We start from the raw sequence: 24,283 nt of genomic DNA on the forward strand, positions 1-24,283 counted from the left end.
GCGAAAATATATCGAACGCTTCTATAGGTTCTTTAATAGGAATATTTATAGGCTAACTTTTTTAGTGTATTTGAAAGAATATTTTATGTTCTACAATTAATTGGTATTAACAGTTTTCCTTATAACAGCAAACCAAAAGGATACTAAATGAAAAATGCTAATTATGGATGTTACAATACATCAAAATAAATAAGTTGTAAATTAGTAAAGAAAAATAAAAGAAATAAAGGAACACATTTTTTATATGTATAATATCTAGCTTGGAGTATACAAAACAATTTTATGCAAACAGGAGGTTTTTAAGTTAATTAGTTTACTAGTAACACCCATTACCGTAAAGGCTTGCATAAATCCAACATGGCCGACTTATTTTTCAAAATGGCGGAAAAGTCCCCATGGGATTTTCTGGGACTTTCTTCTTTGGGTTCAGGAGACCTTAATAAATGATTTCCAACCGGTTTCAACTTTTTTTTTATTTCCTTACTCAAATGCTAATACTGGACTATACGGACAACAACAAAATTATCATAAATAATGTGTCTATAAATATATATCATTTAATAAATAAAATTATTAGTTTACAATTTAGTTTAATTTACAATATTCAATAATTTAAAATAACTGAATCAAAGTAATAATATATTTAATTCTACAGAAAATAAATCCATATACGGTTAACGGCCAGGGTCCATGGTAGCGAGTTGTTCTCTCTCCACCTCAGTGTGGTGGCGGGTTGAGGTGGTGACTGGTTGACGTCTACGTGCAAGTTGGCGCGTTGGCGGCACCGAACATTGAGCGTACACGTCAAACCGCCACCTCGTAAAACGGGTTGACGGGGTGGCACGTTGTCGCCTACGTGTGAGGTGGCGGGTTGACGACATAGAACATGGAGCTTCACGGCGGGTTGTCGTGGTGGCATGTTATCGTGGTGGCTCATTGACGTGAGTGTGCACGACAACCCGCCACCTCGGATAAATGTGTGGTGGTGGGTTGTCGTGGTGGCCTGTTGTCGAGGTGGCGGGTTGGCGTATACATACACGTCAACCCGCCACCTTGGTTTTTTGTGGTGGTGGGTTGACGCCTCTGACCAAAACAACGAGGTGGAGTTTTGACGTGGTGGCAAATTGACAGCAGCGACCCGTTTTATCTATGCCCAAATTCAATGCCAACACAATAAAAGACTGTTTACACTATGTGATATCCATGCTAAATATCAGCACGGTTACTCTGTGGAACCGGCTCATGTGCTGTGACCTTTTGTTTTTTTGTTTTTTTTTATATTTAGTTGTAGGCTAGTGAGTGTCATTTTGGTTCTGTCAATTTATTTTGCGAATGCGAAGCGAACCCTCAACCCTACCCTCCTATCCATCGGTGTTTGAAGTGATGTTTTGGCAATATTCAATGTTTTTGTGAACAAAAAGGATCTTGAATTACATATTTTTATTATTATTTATTCTGTGCTTCGTAAATCGGTTATATTGTAGGCCTTCTTTTATTTCAAAGCTACGGTAATTAAAGGTAATGGGGTTTTTGTATTTGTGCATTCTTTTGGTGTCCTAGGTTAAGAATGGGTCTATTACGTAAGAAATGTCTGATAAAACCTGCGTCTAATTTATTTAATTGTTAAGTTAGTGAGAGGACATACATTTAATTTTATAGCCTAGATCAGATGTAGTCCTAATTTTAATGTTTGTAGCCTATTACTTTTAATATTTAATACTTTTTGTAGCCGGGTACTTTTAATACTTTTCTTTGAAATGACTTTTCTATAAGTTAATGCCTGTAACTTTTAATCAATTCCTTGTGATATAATATTTATTTACCTAAGACTAAATACAAGATGTATTTACTAACTTAATGAATGACTTGTCTATTCATGTATAGGCCTACATATAAAAGTAACTAATAAATGTCTTATGTCTTAACTTAAAAGCTCTCCAGACACATTAAATACCTATAATAACTTATTTAAGCCTATCACGCTTAACTTATTACTGCCTAAGTTAGTTAACGACCGTGTCAATGAAAAAATTTATTCTGGTAGACTTCCATATATGTTGGCACAAACAACCGAAAGAAAATATTGATTATTCGATTATTTCATTTGATATTTTCATTCGGTTGTTTGTGCCAACAGATACGGAAGTCTACCCATTTATTCTAAAGGGTGTTTTAAAAATATAAGTTAGGTAACTTTTAACAGAAGAGTGCAAAACTGTTTTTCAACTCAATCGTAAGTATCGAGAGCGTAAAGTTAAGTTATCAATTCAATCGTTAACTTAACCAAACTTAGCTTAACCAAAAACCAAACTTCTACATTGATTGTAACAATAAATCAAGAAGTATGATGGAATCGGATATTAAAGTTTTGCTAAGTAGAAAAGAATGACTCCTCAAATTGGTTTTTGCTGTAGAGTTTGTTCAGCAGCAAGCATTATAAACAACCAGCTCAAACTATAGGCCTAAGGGATGGAATGAAAAGCAGTGGGCTAAGCTTATAGTTTGGAAGTTAGGTTGGATTAACTTTCCGAGTGTAGTTGCTGCAGCGACACATAACACACTTTGTGTAGTGTTTTGTGTCGCTGCAGCGACTCACAAACACTGTTTACGGCGAAGGCTCTATGACTGACAAAATCGGATTGAACTGGATCGAGTTAGGTACCGGTATCGTTTTATTTTACTGATTCAGAGCTTTCTCCGGAGGTCTGTCTCTAAGCGCTATTCATTTAAATTCCGAAAATATTGTAGCAGACAGCTGACGTGCGTATTTGTAAACAGCTTGGTTATCCTCGGACCGATGACTGATGTGTTTTATTACGTTTATCATTGTTTTAAGTGTTAAAAATCAAAAGTAGTGATATACGTGGTGCATTATAAGAAGATTTAAGTGATTTTGAAGGGCTGGTTGATGATCCTGAAGAAGTAGGTAGTGATATTGATGTAAATTATCAGCCAGATTCCTAGCTATGGTTAGGCTATGCATTCTTAGCTAAACGCTATGTACTGAAATCTGTTTTTTGCCCATAACTTATTTATTTGCAAATCTACTTCCTTACCGTATATTATTATATATTTTTAATCCTCATAAAATTTAGAACAAAGTGGCTATTTTCAAATATTTATAGGCCTATAATTTATACAATTTCATTGAGCGCGAACTTATTTATTTATTTTTTTTTTTGAAAATTTTCCAAAATATTTTTTTTTTTACCGGTACCTAAAAAAATTTTTTGAAACAAATGTTCCTTATGTTCTATCTATAATATTGAAGCCCATGATTTTCCAAACAAAATGGTATATAGAACAGTAATTAACATTGTTTTTAAGCTTCTCAGATCCGTTTTAGTAAATCCTTGCAAATGAGCAAAAAATAGGCAGACATTAAGGCCAAAACAAGGGACACTCGGAGGGTTAACACTAATACCGAAACCCTACCCAGGCTGACGCTAACCAAAACCCCCGGTCTGTGAGACCCCATTTCAAAATAATGGGACCGCTTAGAAACACACAAACCAAAACGCTGGGCTTCTGAGACGGGCATTTTATGAATATGTAGACAATCTTTTAAGGTCACGGCACCCACACAAAATGAACAAACAATATATATCAACAGGTAGGGGAGGAAAATGGGGAAAGGTATTTGGGGGATGGAATCTCCCAAGTAAACAGTGCTGCCAGACATGCGTTTGTGAAAATTCCCGTGGGTCTGTCAGTGGGTTTTGGTATTAGTGTTAAGAAGGTAAAGTGTAGGTTATAGGCGATTGGGGTTTTTTACTGATGTTACACCCATGCAGACGTGCCCATCCTCCCCAAACCCAGTGGCGCAATCCCCCCCCCCCAATTTATGCTGCCCTCTATTTCAACCTCCCCTCCCCCCTCCAACCACATAAAACGAGCATTTCAAGTACCGGTACCTATTTAGTAAACATGGGGTAAAGAAAAACAAACTTGCTAATAATCCAAATTAAATGTATAATATGAAAACGCCATTTAACAATACAAAGTTATCTAATTAATGGACGAATTATAAGTTTTTCAATTTACAATTCGCACCTGTATTGTCAGCCGACACGTGCTCAGTATTAAAATAGGCAACGTCTTCAAAACGTTCAACAATATACTCGGTGAATTACTCTACTCCAACACAGTAGCCTACTGTAACTGTACAATATATTTAGGTGGTGTAAATTTTTATAGGGCTTAAGAATTCAAATAACTTTTTTTAAGTGCACGAATAATACTTTGGCAAAAAGTTTCTTGTTTCAAAATTAGGTCACAAAATAGGGCAGACTGGGAGGCGTTGCTCGCCACTCCCATGCTGCCTTTTACTTATACTGTAGTGATGTGCGTATCGATACAGATATCGATACAAGGACCGCAAAATATTGATATTTTGTATCGTTGGTGTGGGAGTGTATCGATATGCCCGTATCGATACGCCTATAGCCAATATCGTATTGTTTATTTATTAATATAAATCATATTTTTATGGTAAGAAATTTGTCTTCCCATCTTCCTCCCCTCAAAAGTAGTGGTGGAAATTTTATATTCTACCCTAGCATCTTCAAAAACACCAATAAAACATGTATATTCAGCTATGTTTTGCAAAAAACCTCAAAACTAGGGCACGGCTGTGGCCTTCGAACTGGCAACGTCGCAAGTGGTGTTGTAACAGCTGTTTTTGTTTGGAAGTAGGCTAGCTAATGGTATTTGTGTATTTACGAAAGATTGGTTACTGGACTGACAATATTGACTTCGCTTAAAAATGTACAGGTATAGATTTTAATTCATATTGTTTCGGGTTTCAATTCTGTATGTTTTATTTGCAATATTTTAATAAATTTATGTTCATAAATTTAAATTTAAATCATTAAAGTGTGAATTAATGAGCTGATGTCACCTGTCTGCCATGTTATCTTATGGGACGTCTGTCACTGAACAACATACCACTTGCGATGTTGCCAATTCTACCAGGCCGCGGCCTATAGTTAAAGTCGGCCGTGACTAGGGCCACCATTAATGGAAGTGGGGACCCTCATTATCCATATTATACTATTTAATGTGTAAGTGGCATACCCACCATCATTATTAGTACTTTTTGGTTCAATTCATTATCCCTGTGTAAAAACTAGGAAAACAATAACAAAATGTTTTCAAATTTTGAGGGTTTACCGGAATTTGGAGGTTATGTATGTATGTTTGATACAAATAAAAAGACACAGGAAGGAAACGGCTTTTCTGAGATAAGATTACAAGCACTAACCCTCTTTTCAAGCTTGTAAGTAACATAGTATTTGTCTATGCAGCTTGTATATTTGAGATATTTAAACTAAAAAAAAAATATATAAATAAACAATACGATACGATATTTGATCAGATACAGATGAAAATCGATACATGAGGATACGATACGATACTTGTATCGATACACCACGTTCCGATACGAATCGATACGCAGTATCGATACATTGACCCGTATCGCCCATCACTATTATACTGTACATTAATCACTGGGCAAAATACCCACAATACCTTAATTGCTACCAGCACCACAAAAGGTTTTGTGACGAAGTACTGTAATCTTATTATTAATTTTGATAGCACCAGCATTGTACATTTGAAGTTTCTTCATATTTACTCATTTTCATGACAATTGGACTTAGGTACTTAAAAAAAAAAATTGTAAAGGGCTAAGTAACTTAGTCCCACACGACTTGTTTGTTAACAAAACACGCTGAGTATTTTTTTACCATAAGAACATGTTTGTTTAAGTGGCTCTTTACATTCCAAAATTTTTATCCTGGATGGAAACGAACCAAATAAGCATAAAACATTGATCTCTACTCAAATGCACAATAAACTAAGAAATTCCAGCCCTAGTTTACAATAAGTGCCCCAGTTATTCACAATTACCCACATTCATCCTAACTCAAATGTGTCTATTTAATGCTGCTTATTTAAAAATTAAATTCATAGCTATCTACTGTAGTTAAGATCCTGCCAGTCATCTGATTCAATGATCTGGTCTTAGGCGTTGTTACTCCAGTTAGGAGAAATTATCGTTGATCAATCGTCCAAATCTTGTCTCAGAAGGTCTGGTGTGCAATCTTTGAGGATCATAAGTTATCTGTCTGTGACAGAGGTTGATTAGGAAGGTCCATCTAAAATAAATTGAAAATTGGACTGCTCAAATGAAAGTTGAATATTATTGTTTACTTTAAAACACAGTGTAACTATCACTATTTACAGACCATGAGTCCAGCACCGGGAATATCAAGTGGTGAAGAGCCTAAGTCCTCAATGACAACCAACATCCTGGATGAGTATAGAAATGAAGCATGTTTTAGCTGGGAGAAAATGAGGCTAAATATAGAAGACCCTGAACTACTCGAAGTTAAGGTAGGTTTTAGAACAACAACCGGCTTAAATAAGTTATGTTTGGTGTTTTATGCAAATTAAAATTTTCTCTTTAGATAAATAGATTTGTAGGCTTATATTGTGAAAGAATAAAGGTATGTAGGCCTAAATACCGTGTTTCAATAATGCAACACAATTTGTGCACACTCCTATTACTGTGCTTATTTAGTGTCATTTATGGCCATCAGTCAGAGCTTTGCATGTCAAATTTTAACCACTCATTGGGTTTTTATTCTTCAAATCGTTGTAGCAATGATGCAGCAATGATCATTGGCAATGGCAATGCATGCAGTGTTAGGCCTAATTTGTAACTACACTACAGTCCCACTGTGATTTAAAAAGATTTAAAAACAACCTTACAAACAGTGCTTTGTAAATACTCAAAGAGTCAAACAAACATTCAATACATGGCAGCTAAATTGTTTAATAATTTATCAGTGGAGTCTCGAGAGTTGTCCTTGAACACTTTCAAATCAAAAATGAAAACATATTTAATACAAAAATGCCCATATACAGTGGAGGATTTTTTTACATGTCAAAATATTTTTATTTAATTGTGCCTGTATTTATACATTTATAGATTTTTTTAATTCTAGATCTTATTATATTGATTGATTACATGTAAGTATTCATTTGCTGTATTAATAACAGCATTATGTATTTTATGACGATTATTAATGCATTGTGAAATGTCTACAACAATAAATTGATTTGATTTTATGCTAATCCACCAGTCACCACTGGTGATGTTATTTCAGTTTAATGAAAGTAAATTCTATAATGGTTATAAATGGCTATAATAATTAAACCTAGTTTCATAACCTATTGTATATATTGATTGTAATTTAAATGGTTTTTTTAAGTTTAAAGTTTGGCAAATACTGGAGCACAACCCATTGTTCAAACAATGTCCGCTTCAAATACGAACATCTGAGGAGGAAAAGAGACTGACAGGAGCTCAGTTGGTGGCGTTTCATCATTTGGGTGTGTTTGACAACATCCACCAGCATAGCTACAAGACACGAGTGAGTATTTTTGTTTTTCTTTAGCGTCACTCTTCTGTATAAACTTACCTACTATCTTAATAATTTTGGTGTGGTCAAGATAATCAAATAAGTAGGCTAGGTACTTATTTTCCAAATATTTGTCTAAAATATTAGTTTACACATCATTAAAAATAGAAAAAATTTGGTTATACATTACCTTTTATCAGTTCCAAAAGTAACCTTCGTCAATGTGTTACATGTTTCGGCGAGCTGCCATTGTCAAACACTTCATTACAGGAATATATAAATCCGCTTGAATAGCTTCTCATAACACATTACCGAATGTATATGTGGTAAATGTATTGTTACAAACAACATTTACACACGACATAAAAATAAATACTTTTAGTTTGATAGGTCTATCACTAGTATACAACATTGCGGGTACACGAGCGGGAACAGACTGTCGGTGGCAGTGGTGGTTCCAGAGAGACAGGGGCCATGCCTACCATACTGACGTTTCTACAGAGTATTCACTGTAGACATGTGCGTTCAAGTGTATGATACATCAACAATGTCGCAGTGTCGCATACGCACCCGCCCAGCTGGGAAATGTCGTACAGATATCATCTATATTATAACTTAATACGGAGTATGCTTAATCTAATACTCCCCTGGATACTGGCGCGCTGTGTGGTGGAAAAACGGGCCGTGCACACCATTCGAAATGGTGGGATACTGAGGCCGGCGGGCGTATGAACCTCTCTCTTTTACACAAACTACATTCTTTCAACCTGCTCTCCTACACTTATTTTTTTACATAAAGATTTCAAATTTATATGTTTTTTTTTAGGACAGTACTTATTATTGTGTAGTTAGTTTGAACCTTAACATATTTTTTTTATAGTTTATTTAGGCAAATTAAGATTGATGGTCGATTTTAACACCACTAAAAACGTCAAAAATGTAGTAAGCGAGGAACTTTTTTATTTTCTGAAACAATCATTGTTGAAGGAATACAATGCGCGTCGACATTATGAAACAAAACATTTAAAAATAGATGGGTGAAATTGAACGGTAAAAACAGAAAAAGTTTTATCAATGAAAAATGGAAGTTTTGCACTTAAACTCTCCTTTTCAGATTACAAGAGATTAAACTTTTTCTTCCTCAGAGTGCTTAAAATGTCTACTTTGTAAAGTATAATTTTAGCGAACTTCCCTATAGGGAAGTAGCTATTACCGTAGGTGGCTCGGTAAAACCTAGGCCCGGGACCGATTTACTTTTTCATTTTGATGTCCCCAGAGGCCAAAAACACCATTCGTTCAAATTTGTATATGTGTGTGTCCGTGAACGCGATAACTTGAGTAATTTTTGTCCAATTTTGATGAAATTTGGTTTAAAGGTGTAAGGCCAGATAAACTTGAATGAGTTCGCGAACCAGCATGATCGGACCATTGGAACGGGGATTCCCGGTGGGTTTTATGGGGTAAAAATTGGGTTTTCTCATTTCTGACTCCCAAAACACAAAATTTCCCAATTTATCTCTAGACCATATAAAAGAGATTAAAAAAATTAATTTAGTATATCAAAGTGTTTTTGTACAGTTATTGGTAACGGAGAAAATTCAAAAAATTTTAAATTAAAAATTCCCATGTTATTCTTATGAAGAATATTGAAAATGTTGTGGTTTGTTTGTTTATGGATATATTTTGATCAAACTAGGCAAATTTATTTATTTTATACTAAGCTATTAATATTTTACTAAAACATACTTTATTAGTTTCAGTTTCCTTGTAGCAGCAAACCTAGGTACTCGTTAAACCTAAATAGATTCAATTGAAAATCATTCGGAGAAATGGAAATTTGCTTAGTTGGCAGGTTTGCTGCGGCGGGGGTATTTCCTAAATTTCCGGGTCCTCCCCACCCACAATGGGGGGTTTTCCATACCCCTGAAACCCCCTGGAAGTTATGGCCATGCTGGCTTAGAATTAAAATCCCCCCCACACCCTCGATAGAATGGTCCCCTCCAAAAATTTGCCCTGGAACCGCCCTTGGTCGGTAAAGGGTTCAAGTCAGCGCTATCTGGTTGAATTATTGTCGTTATCTGTTGTGGTCAGCTGATCAGATTTGTTTCCTTGTTGTAGTAGTGTGTAAGCTCCTTACATAAAATTAATCTTATATAGCCTACTAAAAAACTTTTGCAAAACTTATGACAGCTAGCCTGACCATACTACTGGAACAAATTACATGCGCTTGGTACCAAATAAAAGATATTTTTGTTGTGGTTCTGTTTTTTGGTTAGGCTATATAGTTTTTTCATCAAAAATTGTTTAATACATTTTATTTTGATTGTTGTTTTTATAGTAAAAATACCTTGTAGATGTGCAGAATCTCTTTATAAATTAGACAGGCTCAAAAATAAGCATGAAAAATGAATTTTAAATCTGTAAAAAATTAACATGGGCTTTATGGGTTGCCATGCTGGTGACAAAATAACAACAAAATATAAACAGAAAATCCAAACAAATTCCAATCATATGTTTTATTTACAGTGGGGGGTGAAAGTAGAGAAGTCCGTACATTACATATTTTTGGTTGAGTTTTCGACCATGGGGCGGCCTCTAGGAACCAATATAAAAATAAACTTTCTTTTGTGGAGATACTGGACCGATAAGGAGATGGAATTTAGCGATTACAAAAGAGTTATGACTGTTTTTGGACAATATGCCGGACATGTTGAATTGTATAGTTTAGGTGATTTGTATCCCGATTGTGTCTTCAAAGTGCATTGTGAAATTACCAATTTTGTTAAATTAATAAGTCCTTAAATTGATTCTTGTTATAAACTGTGTATGATTTAATAGTATATTACGTTACTAGTCCTGAAAATAGGTGCTTACCGGTCAAGTGTGGTTGTTCCTGTGCGAGACAAAGTCGATAGGGGATCAACATACGAGTCCGGTAAACACATTTTGGACGAGTGACGTACGATATTTTACCCCATACTACTAACAACAACAAAAAATATTGCTGTCTAAGCTAACTTAACAATAAACGATCTGTACAAATCCTTATATATTCCCACCGACTAAAGGACTAAGAATCACCACTCATAACTTATGTTATGTTTTTGTGGAAAACCACTCATTGCCAAATATAATCAGCTGGTTGGTGTCTAGTAAAAACTCATTACAGGACAGTAGTACAACGAACCCCCATTTGATTAAACTGGCGGCAAACAGCTGTTTTCTGGACTAAATCCTTGTGTGGGATGGAAGGTTTGTTAAAACAGTGTAGTGTGGCGTAAAATTAATTATGATTTAAGGTGATATTTTTATACATGGGGATTTTCAAGCACTTACGAATTTCTCAATTAAATCTTGATTCTAGTTATCCATGTTCAATTCATAGTCATAGTGTAGTTAAACTTATGTATGATTCATTATTCATATATTCCTCCCAATCATTGTGAAATTGTATGACTGTGCTTTTATCTTATCAATAGGCGTAGAACAGATAATGAGCAACTGCCAACATGTGTTGGCATGAAGGTGAATCATGCTGCATTATAATACTGTATCTGCACTTACGTAATTGTAATTGATGTTACAACATACTACTTGTTCCTGGATTAAAAAATAGTAGAACAATTGTTAAAGTTTAATCACTAGGCCTACTATTCGTTATAATGTGGTACATGGCTATTACTTCTAAAAAATTTCAAAATTCCTATTATAAGCTTCTGAAAATCAAAATAATTTTAAGAGTTTGGTCTAAAAATCTATCACATAGTCTACCCAACTTTTCTTTAAGTGTTCAAGTCCTATTCATACTGTGCATCAATTAATACTAGAGGTTGTCCAGTGGTCGAAAACTCGACCAAGCATATGTAATGTAGTAACAGACTTCACTATTATTAATACATTTCAAAAAGGCATCATCCAAAAAATTGTTTTGTAAAAAAATATAAAATGGCTGCTGTCCAGGTATTTTTGACTAAATCAATAGAGTTAGAGTTACCTTTGTCAATCAGCTCATAGTAGTTGTAACATTGTTACGGCCATTTCAGCATCTCCATGCCATCATCAGACGTTCAGCCTTAGGGGCGTCGTTAATATACAAAAACACAAACTGTCACACGCGACGTACACATACATAAACATAAACGGGGGTTTTTGACTAAACAGGCCTGTTGATTACACATATCCGCACTCGAGCAAGTAGCTGGCTGGAGTCATTCTTGCGGTGTCATGTCAGCGGCGGCATTATCATTTGTACTTTGCCCTCTTGGTCTTGAATCCTTCCTCTGATTTAAAATACTATTGAAAATTACGTGTGATTTGAATTGTAGTTTGTCATTTAAAATAAGTTCGCTATTGTCATTTTTTGTATGTGCTTTGTAAATTTCAAATTCTTTCAGGGTGTCCAATTTATTGCGCAAAGTTTGTTGCACGAGATCATAACCGAAAAGCTTTGTTACCAAACTGTAACCAAAGAGTCCATTGATTTTTTTTTTTTTGGCACGCACTTCACAGTTCCCGGCATTTTCAATTAACACAGACATTTTAAACTGTCACAGTAACTCAACGGAGTACAGCAGAAACCTCTTACTAGCACAGCTAGATGCCGACTGAGCTGCATAACGAAATAACACCAAGATGGTCGCGCTAGCCCCACCCCTAGCGGATACAGACAAAAATGTAATCTACTTTCTGGATAGCCCTCGTATTTCAAAGTATTTACAAATTTTTAAGTGTCCATTTTTAACCTTTTTAAGCTCTGTAGCCTTCCGCTGTTAACAAGATTGTGAAGAGGAATTATTCTTGTTTACAATTTATCCTAGATTATTTTTAACGTATTTTGCACAAAACATCATAGATTTTAAAAACTGATTTCATTAAAACAAAAAAACTCAGCCAATTTTTCAATTCTATCCAAGTCCGATGCTTAAAATGGTGTAACTTTTTACTGTACAAAACAGGGACTATATTGAACAGTTTGGAGTCACAAGTTAACTTTCACTTTGGATGTTGAGGTTTATGTCTAAATGCACTAGACTATTAGTGTTACTAAACAGTTGCTTGAATGAAATCAAAGAGTACCTCTATGTTATAATACCCCCGCTGCAGCAAACCTGCCGAGTGCAGACTAAGTGAATTTCCATTTGCCTAGATTCATTTCCAATTAATCTATTAAATTAACATTTATGTTTCACGAGTACCTAGGTTAGCTGCTACAGGGAAACTAATAAAGTGTATTTTTTATTAAAATATCATTAGCTTAGTTTGAAATAAATAAATCCGCCAAGTTTGATGAAAATATATCCATAAACAAGCCAACTACAAAATTTTACAATATTCTCCATAAGAATAACGTGGGAATTTTAAATTGAAATTTTTTATTTTCTCTGTAACCAATCGCCGTACAAAAACATTTTGATATAGGCTACTAAATTATTTGTTTTTTTAAGCTCTTTATAAAGGTCTGGAGAAAAAATTTATAAATTTTGTGTTTTAAGGGTAAAAAATGAAAAAAACCCATTTTTACCCCATAAAACCCCCCGTTAAACCCCATTCCCATGGTCCGATCATGCTGGTTCGCGAACTCATTAAAGTTTATCCCGCCTTACACCTTCAACCCAATTGTTATCAAAATCGGGAAAAAATTACCTACTCAAGTTATCGTCTGGATGGACACACACACACACACATAATATACATAAATATGTATATATATATATATATAACAATTTGAACAAATGGTGTTTTTGGCCTCTGGGGACATCAAAATGAAAAAGTAAATCGGTCCCGGGCTTAGGTTTAGCCATGAGACCTAAGGTAATAGCTATTTCCCTAAAACTAAATTTCCCATAGTTTACTTTAATATCTAACATGCAGCTGTTTTTTTAACCGATATTTTTGAACTTGAGGTCGTTTGAAAAATTTTAGAAGTTCGAGGTTACCTTTACTGTATACTGTTTCTTTTTTTTCATTAATCAACGGTACCGTAAGTGGGTAAATATAAATATCATGACCTACAGAACGGGTAAAACGTTATATTGCTTTTGCCGTTTTACCATTAACCAGCGATTTGTTGTTGTTTTTATGTTGACGAAATGTGTGTTTTTATAGGCATGTGTTTTATTAACAGTAGGTGGTGAAACTGCCCGGCACTTTTTTCTACCCTTTATACATGGTAAAGACAAAAAAATTAAAATCAATAAAGCCTAATAAGTATAGTTTCAAGTAGCCATCAAGTTCATTTTTGACCTGGGTATATTTAGTTCTGTTTGTCTGGTACAGACCAGGTATATAATGACAGTCAATGAAGCCACCAACATGTACAGTCCCAGCCTGTCTATCAAGTTTGCTCTGGGAGTGTCTTTGTTTGCCAACGCCATCCTCAGCCTAGGAACTGAAAGACATAAGAAGTTCTACCAAGACGTCTGGGATGGAAAGGTACTTTTAAGTTTATCAGCTCTAGAATTTGCAGTAGGCCTATGTTTGAGTGTAACCCAGAACCCTCAATAGAGTTCTTAAGTTTGGTGTTCTAAATTCCATTAGTTCACCCTAGCCTAGGTAAGTGTTTTTTACGGAGATGACATAATTATTGTAAAAGTATAATATACTTTATTATACCTGCTTTAATATACCTGCTTATATTATAAGCTTACATCAGAGTCATTATGTGTCTGTGGAAACAGCTACAAGATAATTAAACTGTGCACGTTGAAATAATAATTTGATTTTTATTCCAACATATTTTGCATAGTGATAATAAATTGTATTCATTTACAATAAAATAACCAAAAGTATTTTGCTAATATATTTTGCTAATACCTGATAAACATTCCAGCCACAATAATATTACCATAATAATTTTAATCCCAGATACATGTTTAGATCTAACTTCTTAAACATTTATCATACCACTACTATAAGTTAATTCCTAATTATCTATAACTTGAAATAATTCTGAGTCAATCTAATTGGGCATTAAAAAATGTGTTAATCAGAAATATTCTGTCTGAAGTTCATACACTGAAATCTAAAAAGTAAAGTTAATCTAGTAAAGTTAAGTTTTATTTCAACTATAGTTGCTGTCAAAATTAGTTTAAACAAAAGAATATTAATGTTATCATTTTCTCTTTACTATATCTATCCCACAATAGTATACAAATTGTTGATCTGCAGATCCTGAGCTGCTTGGCCCTGACAGAGCTGGCACACGGGAGTGACACCAAGAGACTGCGGACGACAGCTACGTACGATCCTGTGTCACAACAGTTCATCCTACACACGCCCGACCACCTCGCGGCCAAGTGCTGGGTCGGCAACCTAGGTACCTTTCCCTAACAACAACCATGTTTATTTGTGTTTAAATTTTGTTATTGGCATTTTAACATTTTTCCTGTCAGGGAAGGGTCTTGTTACTATCAGATAGCATTATTAATAATTGCCCAATGACAATGTATCATCTATCTGACTGTATGCTGATGGTGTTTTTGCATTAATCAATTCACACTACGGGGCCTTCTGTGAATAAAGTCCTAATATAAAAAAAATCTCAGGATTCTAGCTGGCATAGGTCCCTTGAAGCACTGTAAGCCTTTGTTCAAGGAATTCCAGATCCTCACAGTTACTAATTTGTATATTCTGAAATGGCTACCTATATAGTTGGAAGACAAATATAAGTTGTTACCAAACTGTAGGTTGCTGAAATCAGTATAAAACTAGAAATTGCTCAAATCTAGACGTTCCTAGGTGTATGCTGTCAAAGTCTGTAAATAGCTAGCCAGTAACTGGCTTAAATGTTTAACAGCCTACAAGCAAGCCTGAAAAACGCTACCAGAAAAACTGTTCCAGCAAAAGATAAAATTGTGCTTGTTGGACCAACCCATGCTATTCTTTGCAGAAGTTTTTATCATTGTAGAAAACTGTAAGTAATGTATAAAACTAGTAGTGGCTGATAGGGGCCAAAAGCCCCTAGACTATACTAAAAAAAAAAATACTACGGTACAAAAAAGACAAAAAGTTTAAATGTTTAACATATTATTTATTACTTTTGTTTTGTTATTATTACATGTGTTGAAATGTCCATCCGTCCATATGAAATGAAGGGCTTGGTAGTGTTTGACCATATTTTTCATCAAACCTACATTATGGGGGGTATGTCATTTTCATTCCAAATATTTTCTCTTAACTCAAAAGAACTTGTATTTATTTCTGTTTTTGTGAGGACGTCCCTTACCTTTTGTAATAATGGAATTATTAGGTTTACCTGTTGTTATTACAGGAACACATGTTGTTGCCATGTTCTCTTATATATTTAGTGCCGGTTTTAACTTTTTCTGTTCCTTTTCCTTTTCATCCACAGCATTTATCTTCCTTTTTCTCATGTTGTTTAATCTTTTGTATTTTTGAGATGGGGTTTCTTGACTTAAATAATCTCTCATATGCACTTTATTCTTTCTAGGCCTGTCTTCTTTTGATTTCTTTTTTTTTGGCAAGCAGACGTGGGGATTATGTTGCTCATTTTTCGGTTGAACACAGGCAAAAGACGGTGTAAGACGTCAAAATGACTGTTGTTAAGTTCACCAGGAAATTACAGGCGCTTTGCAGGGTGGTGTTCCTGTCCAAGCACACGGAGAACTGCCCCAGTTCGCCAGACTTTAAACCTGAAAGGGTAGAGTTCTCCAGCAGCCTGGAGCTCACAGGATGTACTGTAGGTTCCATCTTTCCCCATTTAATTTCTGTAGTCGTCGGGGCTAGTGTGTCCCTCGATTGTACAGTATATGGGCTGAAATCTGTCCCAGCTGGCTACCACATAGTTCACTATTTCGGTTCTTAAACTTAAACTGAAGCTATGTAATCCATACAATAACAGTGATAAACATGTAGACAGGAGATTTCCACCACCAATTACAGGAATCAAAACGTGAGGTTCACCGTTAATGTCCATAATTAAAAATAAAAGCTAAAACCTAAAAACTCTGTTTCTTAACTAATCACCGTACTATATAAACGTTAAAATGCAATTTTTACCAAAAACCATTGTAATCTAGCTGTAAAATTTGCCGTTTATGACCATTTTTTTAGATAAAAACTCATGTTTATGTTTTAAACCTGACTTTTACAATAAGTGTAAACATTAAAAACAAATAAGTAACAGCTGTTTAGAAGTATAATTTGATTTTGTGTTCCTTTTTTTGTACTTTTGTATAAGGGTTTAATTAGATTGAAAAGAAAAATCAGGCGACGTCCATCTCTTCCCTGTCTAATTTTATTTGGTATTTTCCTGTTAAAGGGAACATTCATTATTATCGATGATTTTCAATCGATATATCAATATTAACGAATTGAAACCTATCAGCTGATAACTACAATAAATAAATATTGTTCAGTATAAAAAAATATTTAAATGAAACTGTTCCAAACCAACCTAACAAAACCAACCAAACTTGTAACATTTAAAAATTTCCGTTTAATCTTCCCCACATGCCTTTTCTGTAATCAAACGGAATTTTTAAAATGGTAGGCCTACAGCAAGTTTGGTTGGTTATGTTAGGTTAGCTTAGAAAAGTTTTAATCGATATAATAGACTATATTTTAGCCTAAACAAGATCAGTAGTCATTGTAATGGATTGTAAAGGGAAACAAAATAATTATATCGATTAAAAATCATCGATAATAATGAATATTCCCTTTAACAGGAAAGTACCAAGTATGCCAAGTTTCAGCTTTCTAGGTTGCATAATAAGCTCGGAAATGTATGCAAATACCAAAATTGTACATTTTTTCCTTGACTTAGCCTATTGCCTGATTGTGTTTAATGGCTGAATAAATTGATTTGATTTGAATCCAAATTATCTGACATTTTTTCTTTTATTTACATATTAATATGTATAGTAGAACTCCAATTAACCAAATCGCCAATCATCCGACTCGCTTACTTCAACAATTTTAAAAACGTAAAGCTGCAGTAATAAGTTTCGCTAAATATCAAAGAATTGTTATCAAACAAATTTAGCCCGTGTGTAATTTTGGACTTTGATGCAACACTATTAATTTAATAACAGGTGTAAAACACTTTTACTATGAGACTTGTAAACTGTAAAAATATTCTGATTTCATTAATTATTAATTAAAAGTTCATTTAGTACCGAAAATGAGGATTTTTCTTTGAAATTCCCGGAATTCCGGTAAAACTTCGATTATCCCAATGGGGTCTGGTCCCAATTGATTCGGATAATCGGAGGTCTACTGTATTAATCAATGAACTATACCATCCCTTTCAAATCAATTATCTTGCCATTTTGTCTTGGCAGGCAGACAGTGTACGCATGCTTTGCTGTTTGCTCAGCTATGGACTGGCAATACATGTCATGGACTTCATGCCTTTATTGTACCTGTGAGGGATCCAGACACTCTACTTCCCTATCCGGGGCTTACCATAGGGGACATGGGCGAGAAAACAGGACTCCACGGCATTGACAACGGGTAAATGTTTTAATATAATAAGTAGAGTATATTGCAACTCATGGTAACAATCCTTAGTTTTTTGTTGTTTTTTTCTAAAACCCTATAAATTTAAAATACTTATCACAATCACGATAACATTTCTCTTTAAGTGATTAGAACGTGTAGGCTTAATAGGTAGGTACAAAACAATTTGTAATTAATGTTTTAAAATGCTAACATGTCATTAATGTTTGATGGTTTGGTTGCCATTTTGTATTTGATTTAAAATTACAAAATTGCATCCCACCAGTAACAATTTGTCATAAATAGCCACTGACCAATCTTAAATTAAGTTTACTTTTTCTTTTCCAGCTTTATCTTCTTTGACCACTACAGAATACCAAAGGAGAATTTGTTGAATCGCATTGGAGATATCACTGACGACGGGGAGTATGAAACATCCTTCACTGATCCACAGAGAATATTAGGTATTTTTATTTTTTCTTCCTGATTTTTACTCTCAACTCAACTAAGCTTTTGATTGAACTATAGATATGTAATAGTCAAATCCTTGTCTATTTTCGTTTTGATTTTAAAAGTTACTTTTTGATCTTATACAAAAAAGAAGATGGGACACTTTTAAACACTCCTATAGTTTACTTTTCAACACTGTAGAAAATAGGCCCAAATGGACAAATTTAGCTTAAAACGTTGCATCTCTAAGGATGCTTTCTCAGAAGTAATAAATCCAAGTGTTTTGTCAACTAATGATCTTTTAAACTTCTGGTTTTGTTATGAAATATTTATAGGCTATCTAAGTTTTTTTTCAAAAGCTTGGTTTGGGCTCGGTTTGATAAAAAACACAGGCTAAAACACTCTTGAGTTTTTATTTTAGCATAGAAAACAAGACAATGAAGAAAAAAATTTCATAAATGTCGCTAGGTGACTTTTTGAGGGAAGCATAATAATAATAATTTGCCTAGCGTTCATCACACGCCATATTGTAACAAAGCACATTGCCAACTTGAAGGATAAGAAAAACAACTTATCTGTACAACTGTCATTCACTCACCAGGAGTATTAGTATGGCTACAAAAAAACATTTTACTGATGAAATCTCACACTGCTTACACTTAACAAAACTTCTTATCATTTTCAATGTCAAAAAAACAATAAAAAACAATTATAGCAATATTTACATGCAAAGAATTAAATAAGAACGCCTTCACAAAGGAAAGACAACAACACGCTCCTGTATTGCGGGTATTGCATTGACTTTCTGCAGGCGTTTTTTGTATATGGATACCGATTCCCCCTTGAACCGAATTGTTTATTGGCCACCACTGAATCGAATCGCGATTCGAAGCATCGAACCTAATTGGAATTTTGATGCATTTTCGATGCATCGCACACCCCTACGTGAAATGACTAGAAGTGAGTGAATGAAGTTGCTAGGATTTAGCACTTTCCCACTTTTCTCTAAATAAAACACTTATTGAAGTTGAAATCATGTATGCATCACAGAAATCCAAAACTGACTGAATTTGCAGGTGCAGCGCTAGAGAATCTCTCTGCAGGCCGTGTAGCCATCATGCAGGAAAGTTGCAACAAACTGGCGTGCGCCATCGTAATCGCAGTGAGGTACGCCGTCGTGCGGACACAGTTCTGCGACGTGACTGGCCGAGAACTGCCCTTGCTGGACTACCAACTACACGTAAGCATAGATAAAACGTACTCTCACTCTCCTACAATGATTAGTATAATGAAAGGATAGCTAACTTTAGAAAAAGTCTAGGTAGGTAATAGAAAAGACAGAAGACACACAATATTTTGTTCCCTGGAAGACTTTGTCTAGTGTCGACAAAGAGAGTAAGACAAAAAAGTTTGGACAATTTCTGCCTTACTTTCTTAAGTCTATTAATAATAATATATTTTATTTAGCTATATATTTTAGACTCCCTTCCTTAATATTTCACTCAACCTGACTGCGATTCCAGTAACGTGTGTATATATTTGTAAATGTATAGGCTTATACAATAGTGTAAGTGATAAGATGATAGGTTAAGTAGATACCCTGAAGATGCCACACAAGCTGGTGATGTACACGGGTGCACAGCCAACAACAACAACAAAAAGGTACCTAATCTTATATAGCTGAAGACAGTTTTTACGTTTTGTTCTGTACATTTTATCTAAAGGGTGGTTCTTTGTTTACAATTTGTTTTTTGATTGATATCAAACTTATTTTGAAACTATTTTAACTCTTCTCAGCGGTTTGATAAGTCTTCCTCTTCACACATAAAAAGACACAGCTACGGTGCGCAACCTGTTAGATGGTGGTATCTGATGACAAACTAGGACTTTATAAGGCTGATTATTTGTTAGTTGTTTGGTCTTTTACAGCTGTTCCAAATTGTAGTGAGTGCTGAGTGACAGAGACTGATGTGTTTATTTCATTTTTTCCAACACGAGAGCTATTAAAGGCTGCTACTATGGAAAGTTATGAACTCTATGTATTAGTATAGCCTATTTTGACTTATTTTTAGGCTTGTTTTGTTTTGCCTAAAAATAGGCTGTTTATGTAATAGCTGAATTTTCTTGACTTTTGTCTATTGCATTTGTTGTAAATGTTGAAGGACAATAAAACGTTTCTGATTTCTGATTTCTTTAGAGATTACTTAGTTGTGAATGTGGATCTAAAATTCCAGTTAAGATATTTGTAGATTCTCTTTTGATGATGAAATTAAATTTAATCGTGACTAGCACCAACACCAATGCTGAACAGCAAAGGGCAAAACGAGGGATGGTTTGGCATGATTTGAAAAAAAATACCGTAGCAAAGATCCGGCAGGTATTAAAAAAATCCTATCTTGAAGGGGAAAAACAAGCTCCAGAATGTAATTTGGATGAGAAATTTACTTGTTCTATGATGTGAGTGTAATAGTGGTTCAAGTGGCATAGTTAACAGTACTAAAGCATACTGTAATTAACTTTTAACAATGAGATGTAGTTTTTGGTTTTTGATAGTTCCATCAAAAAGGATCTCATTTTGATTTTACTGTAATATATATATTTACTTTTTCAGCAATACAGATTATTCAAGCACCTCGCTGCAGCCTATGTACTTAAAGTGTTTGTAAGAGACTTCAGCAACCTGTACCTGGACTGTGTGGTTCACTCTCAGAATGGTTCTGATGACATGAAGAATCTGGTAAGTGTATTTGGTATTTTATTTTTTCTTACTCAAACTGATCATGACCAATTAAATGTATTAGTTGTTCCATTTGATAAGTACTAGTGGTAGAAGGATGGACAGAAATATTATTTGTTTTTGTGATAAACACTACTACAGTAGAGACTCCATTATCAAACATAAACTGACTAGGGAAGGTAAGTTAGCAGAAAAGTTAGTTATTACATATAAACTATGAAACTGGTTCAACAGATTTTTTTTTTGTTTTTGATGAAAACGTTAATGTAATTAGTTTTTGAAATATTTAAAAATAAATTATAGTCAATTAATAAAATCCTTTGGATATTAATGAGTTCTGAGTTTGCCACAGATTCTATATCCTCCAATTTTTTTTCCTGTTATCTTTAAGTTTGAGTCATCTGCATAAAGAATTATTTTGCTCTCCCTTTGATTTACTAGAGTTTGGTTCAAATCGTTGATGTAGATTATGAACAAAAGGGGTCCCAAAATTGACCTTTGAGGTACTCCTTTTTTTTAAAGTATTGTTGTTATTCTTGTTGTACTGTTTCTGTAAGAGTGTGTTTATTTCTATATATTGAGGTATGTTTTTTATATGAAACCAATTAATCAATATTGTTAATTCCTACATTCTTTAGAATTTCCAACAATTTACTGTGGCAAACACTATCAATTGCTTTTTTAAGGTCGATAAAGATGCCAATACATGTTTCATCTTTATCTATTGAATTAAGAATGGTTTCCAAAAATTTTGCCGTTGCAGTCCCAGTTGATCTCCCTTTGCGGTAACCATGCTGAGATTCATCTAACAAACCCTTTGTCTCTCTAAATATTCCAATAGCCTTTTGTGCATGGCTCTCTCGTGGATTTTTGAGAATGTTCGTAGCAACGACAAGGGCCGATAAATTGAAATTTGTTTAGGATACCTAACTTTTTTTGTAGCTGGTGTTACTTTGGCTATTTTTGTGTTAAAAAATTCCAGAGACAAAGTATGAATTGATCAGATGAACCATCACCTTGCATATTGCTGGGCCAATAAATTTAATCATTTTTACTGGTACTTCATCCTACCCACATGAAAACTTATTTTATAAGCCATCAATTATTGCTATACATTCTTTATCATGTATAACTACTAATAGTTATACTGTCCCAGCAATTTTCAGATGACAGTTATGAGTGGGATGCACGCTGTCGTCTGCTGCAGTAAGCCACTGGTCTCTTCAATACTAATAGTTATACAGTCCCAGCATTTTCCAGATGGCGGTTGTGAGTAGGATGCATGCTGTCGTCTGCTGCAGTAAGCCACTGGTTACCTCACTACTAATAGTTATACATGTGAGTAGGATGCATGCTGTCGTCTGCTGCAGTAAGCCACTGGTCACCTCACTACTAATAGTTATACAGTCCCAGCATTTTCCAGATGGCGGTTGTGAGTGGGATGCATGCTGTCGTCTGCTGCAGTAAGCCACTGGTCACCTGGGCTACGGGGGAGGCTCTGCAGGAAGTGAGGGAGGCTTGCGGAGGCAATGGATACTTGAAAGGTAAGTCAATTAGTGATAGGCATTAAGATTCGCCCTGAATCAGTCTGTCTAAAGGCTGGTTACACACTGATGTTGTAGCCATCATTTATGTCAGAGATTTGGAGGGACGTCGTACGACTCAATCAGTTCATGTAATCTCTCCAAGAAAGAAACGGGATCATTTCCACCATCAAACTTGAAATTCCATTTTCGGACAAGGTTGCAGATGGCTGAAGTTGTCAGGTCCTCCTCACGGAATCTGTCATTCTGTCCACGAAAATGTGTGCTGGTACGCAAACTCTAGGCCATTTTGTGTTTTGGTAACGTTTTCAAATCAAATCAACAAACTCTGACGATTTCTCTTCTTTCCAGCATGGTCAGATCAACAAGCCTACGTCTCAACGTAGTCAAATCCACTTGAGGTGGGAGCCCTAAGATTTCGATGAAATTGTGCAGTAGGTCGGGTGGGGTTCTTCTGGATGCTGTATCATAGGTGGCAGGGCTTCGCTTCTTGATTGCACCAGTCAGTGAGGGGTCGTCGTCTATTCGTTGATCTTCCTTTTCTTCATCTTCAGAGCAAGCGTCTGGGGTGGCTGCCGTAGTACCTATGCAGGTAGTCGTGCTCATTGTAGTTGAAGTAGTTGCCGTCAATTGAAGTGGAGGTAAAGGTGGAAACTCTTTGGAGTTCTTGAGTTCTTAGTCGTCTCAGATGTCCTCTTGTCCCTCTCGTTTCCCATTTGTATTTCTCATTCCTTTGTCAATTACGTTCGTCCCTAATCGTTTAGGGTCCCTATTCGGGCGCCAAAATTATGTGATGTACTTCAGTGTGAGTCATATGGTTTTTATCACTTGATGCCAGGATCCGCTCAGTCGTTGCTGGGTTTCGTTCCAGGCGTCAGGAAAGAAAGGTTCAATGGGTGGCTCAAATCCTGGGCAGTGGGCAATCTTTCAAGTCATCTACAATATGGCCACACTCATCATAGCCACCGGAAAAGCTGGGTTTTCTCTAGCAGGATATCGGTATATCTAATGCTATGGATTACTCTAGCAGGAATTAAGTTAAAACTGCTAGGATTTCTCTAGCAGGATGGGGTCGTGCTTGGATAGCTCTAGCAGGAGGGGTCTTGTTGGATTACTCTAGCAGGACGGGGGTCGTGCTTAGATTGCTCTAGAAGGATGGGGTCGTGCTATGGATTACTCTAACAGGGTGGGGGTCGTGCTTATATATCTCTAAAAGGATGGAGTCCTGCTATGGATTGCTCTAGAAAGACGGGTGTCATGCTCGGATTACTCTAGAAAAACGGGTGTCGTGCTCGGATTGCTCTAGCAGGACAGGGGTCGTGCTTGGATTGCTCTAGCAGGACGGGTTTGTGCTTGAATTGCTCTAGCAGGACGGGGTCATGCTAGGATTGCTCTAGAGGTGATAAGATCTGGTGTCGGGAAAGTTGCACTATGAAGGTTGCAACACAGCGGCTTAAACCGTGGGGCTGGGAGTGGTATAGGTAAAAACGATAGGACTTGTAAAGGACGGAGAACATGTTTTTCGATATCGGGACCTTTTCTAGGGGACGTAGGCGTGTTAGAGACAAAGTTGGGGGTGGAAAGGTACCAGGGGAGGGTTAGGTAAAGGATCCCTGAAGGGGACCTCTGGATTCATTCGGGGAAATTTTCAAGAGGGATACCGG

The 24,283-nt window shown here is 35.5% G+C and overlaps 1 protein-coding gene across 2 annotated transcripts in view; it reads left to right on the forward strand.

Annotated features, from left to right (window-relative positions):
• Positions 1-1,336: 1,336 nt before the first annotated feature.
• The window catches only part of LOC128983063 (peroxisomal acyl-coenzyme A oxidase 3-like), a 36,933-nt gene continuing 13,986 nt past the window's right edge, over positions 1,337-24,283 (forward strand). For both annotated transcript variants that reach the window (XR_008489787.1, XM_054402198.1), the window contains exons 1-10: positions 1,337-1,518; positions 6,250-6,399; positions 7,281-7,442; positions 13,707-13,862; positions 14,598-14,745; positions 17,732-17,903; positions 18,237-18,352; positions 19,415-19,578; positions 20,950-21,075; positions 22,499-22,619. Coding sequence is in view for 1 of the 2 variants with exons in the window: in XM_054402198.1 (XP_054258173.1) it covers positions 6,253-6,399; positions 7,281-7,442; positions 13,707-13,862; positions 14,598-14,745; positions 17,732-17,903; positions 18,237-18,352; positions 19,415-19,578; positions 20,950-21,075; positions 22,499-22,619 (1,312 nt within the window). In the remaining variant the exon portion in view is untranslated. The remainder of the gene's footprint in view (positions 1,519-6,249; positions 6,400-7,280; positions 7,443-13,706; positions 13,863-14,597; positions 14,746-17,731; positions 17,904-18,236; positions 18,353-19,414; positions 19,579-20,949; positions 21,076-22,498; positions 22,620-24,283) is intronic.

Source organism: Macrosteles quadrilineatus, unplaced genomic scaffold, assembly GCF_028750875.1.
Source record: "Macrosteles quadrilineatus isolate MER2022 unplaced genomic scaffold, UCM_ALF_1.0 Scaffold_1__1_contigs__length_201487025, whole genome shotgun sequence".
Classification (NCBI taxonomy): Eukaryota; Metazoa; Arthropoda; class Insecta; order Hemiptera; family Cicadellidae; genus Macrosteles; species Macrosteles quadrilineatus.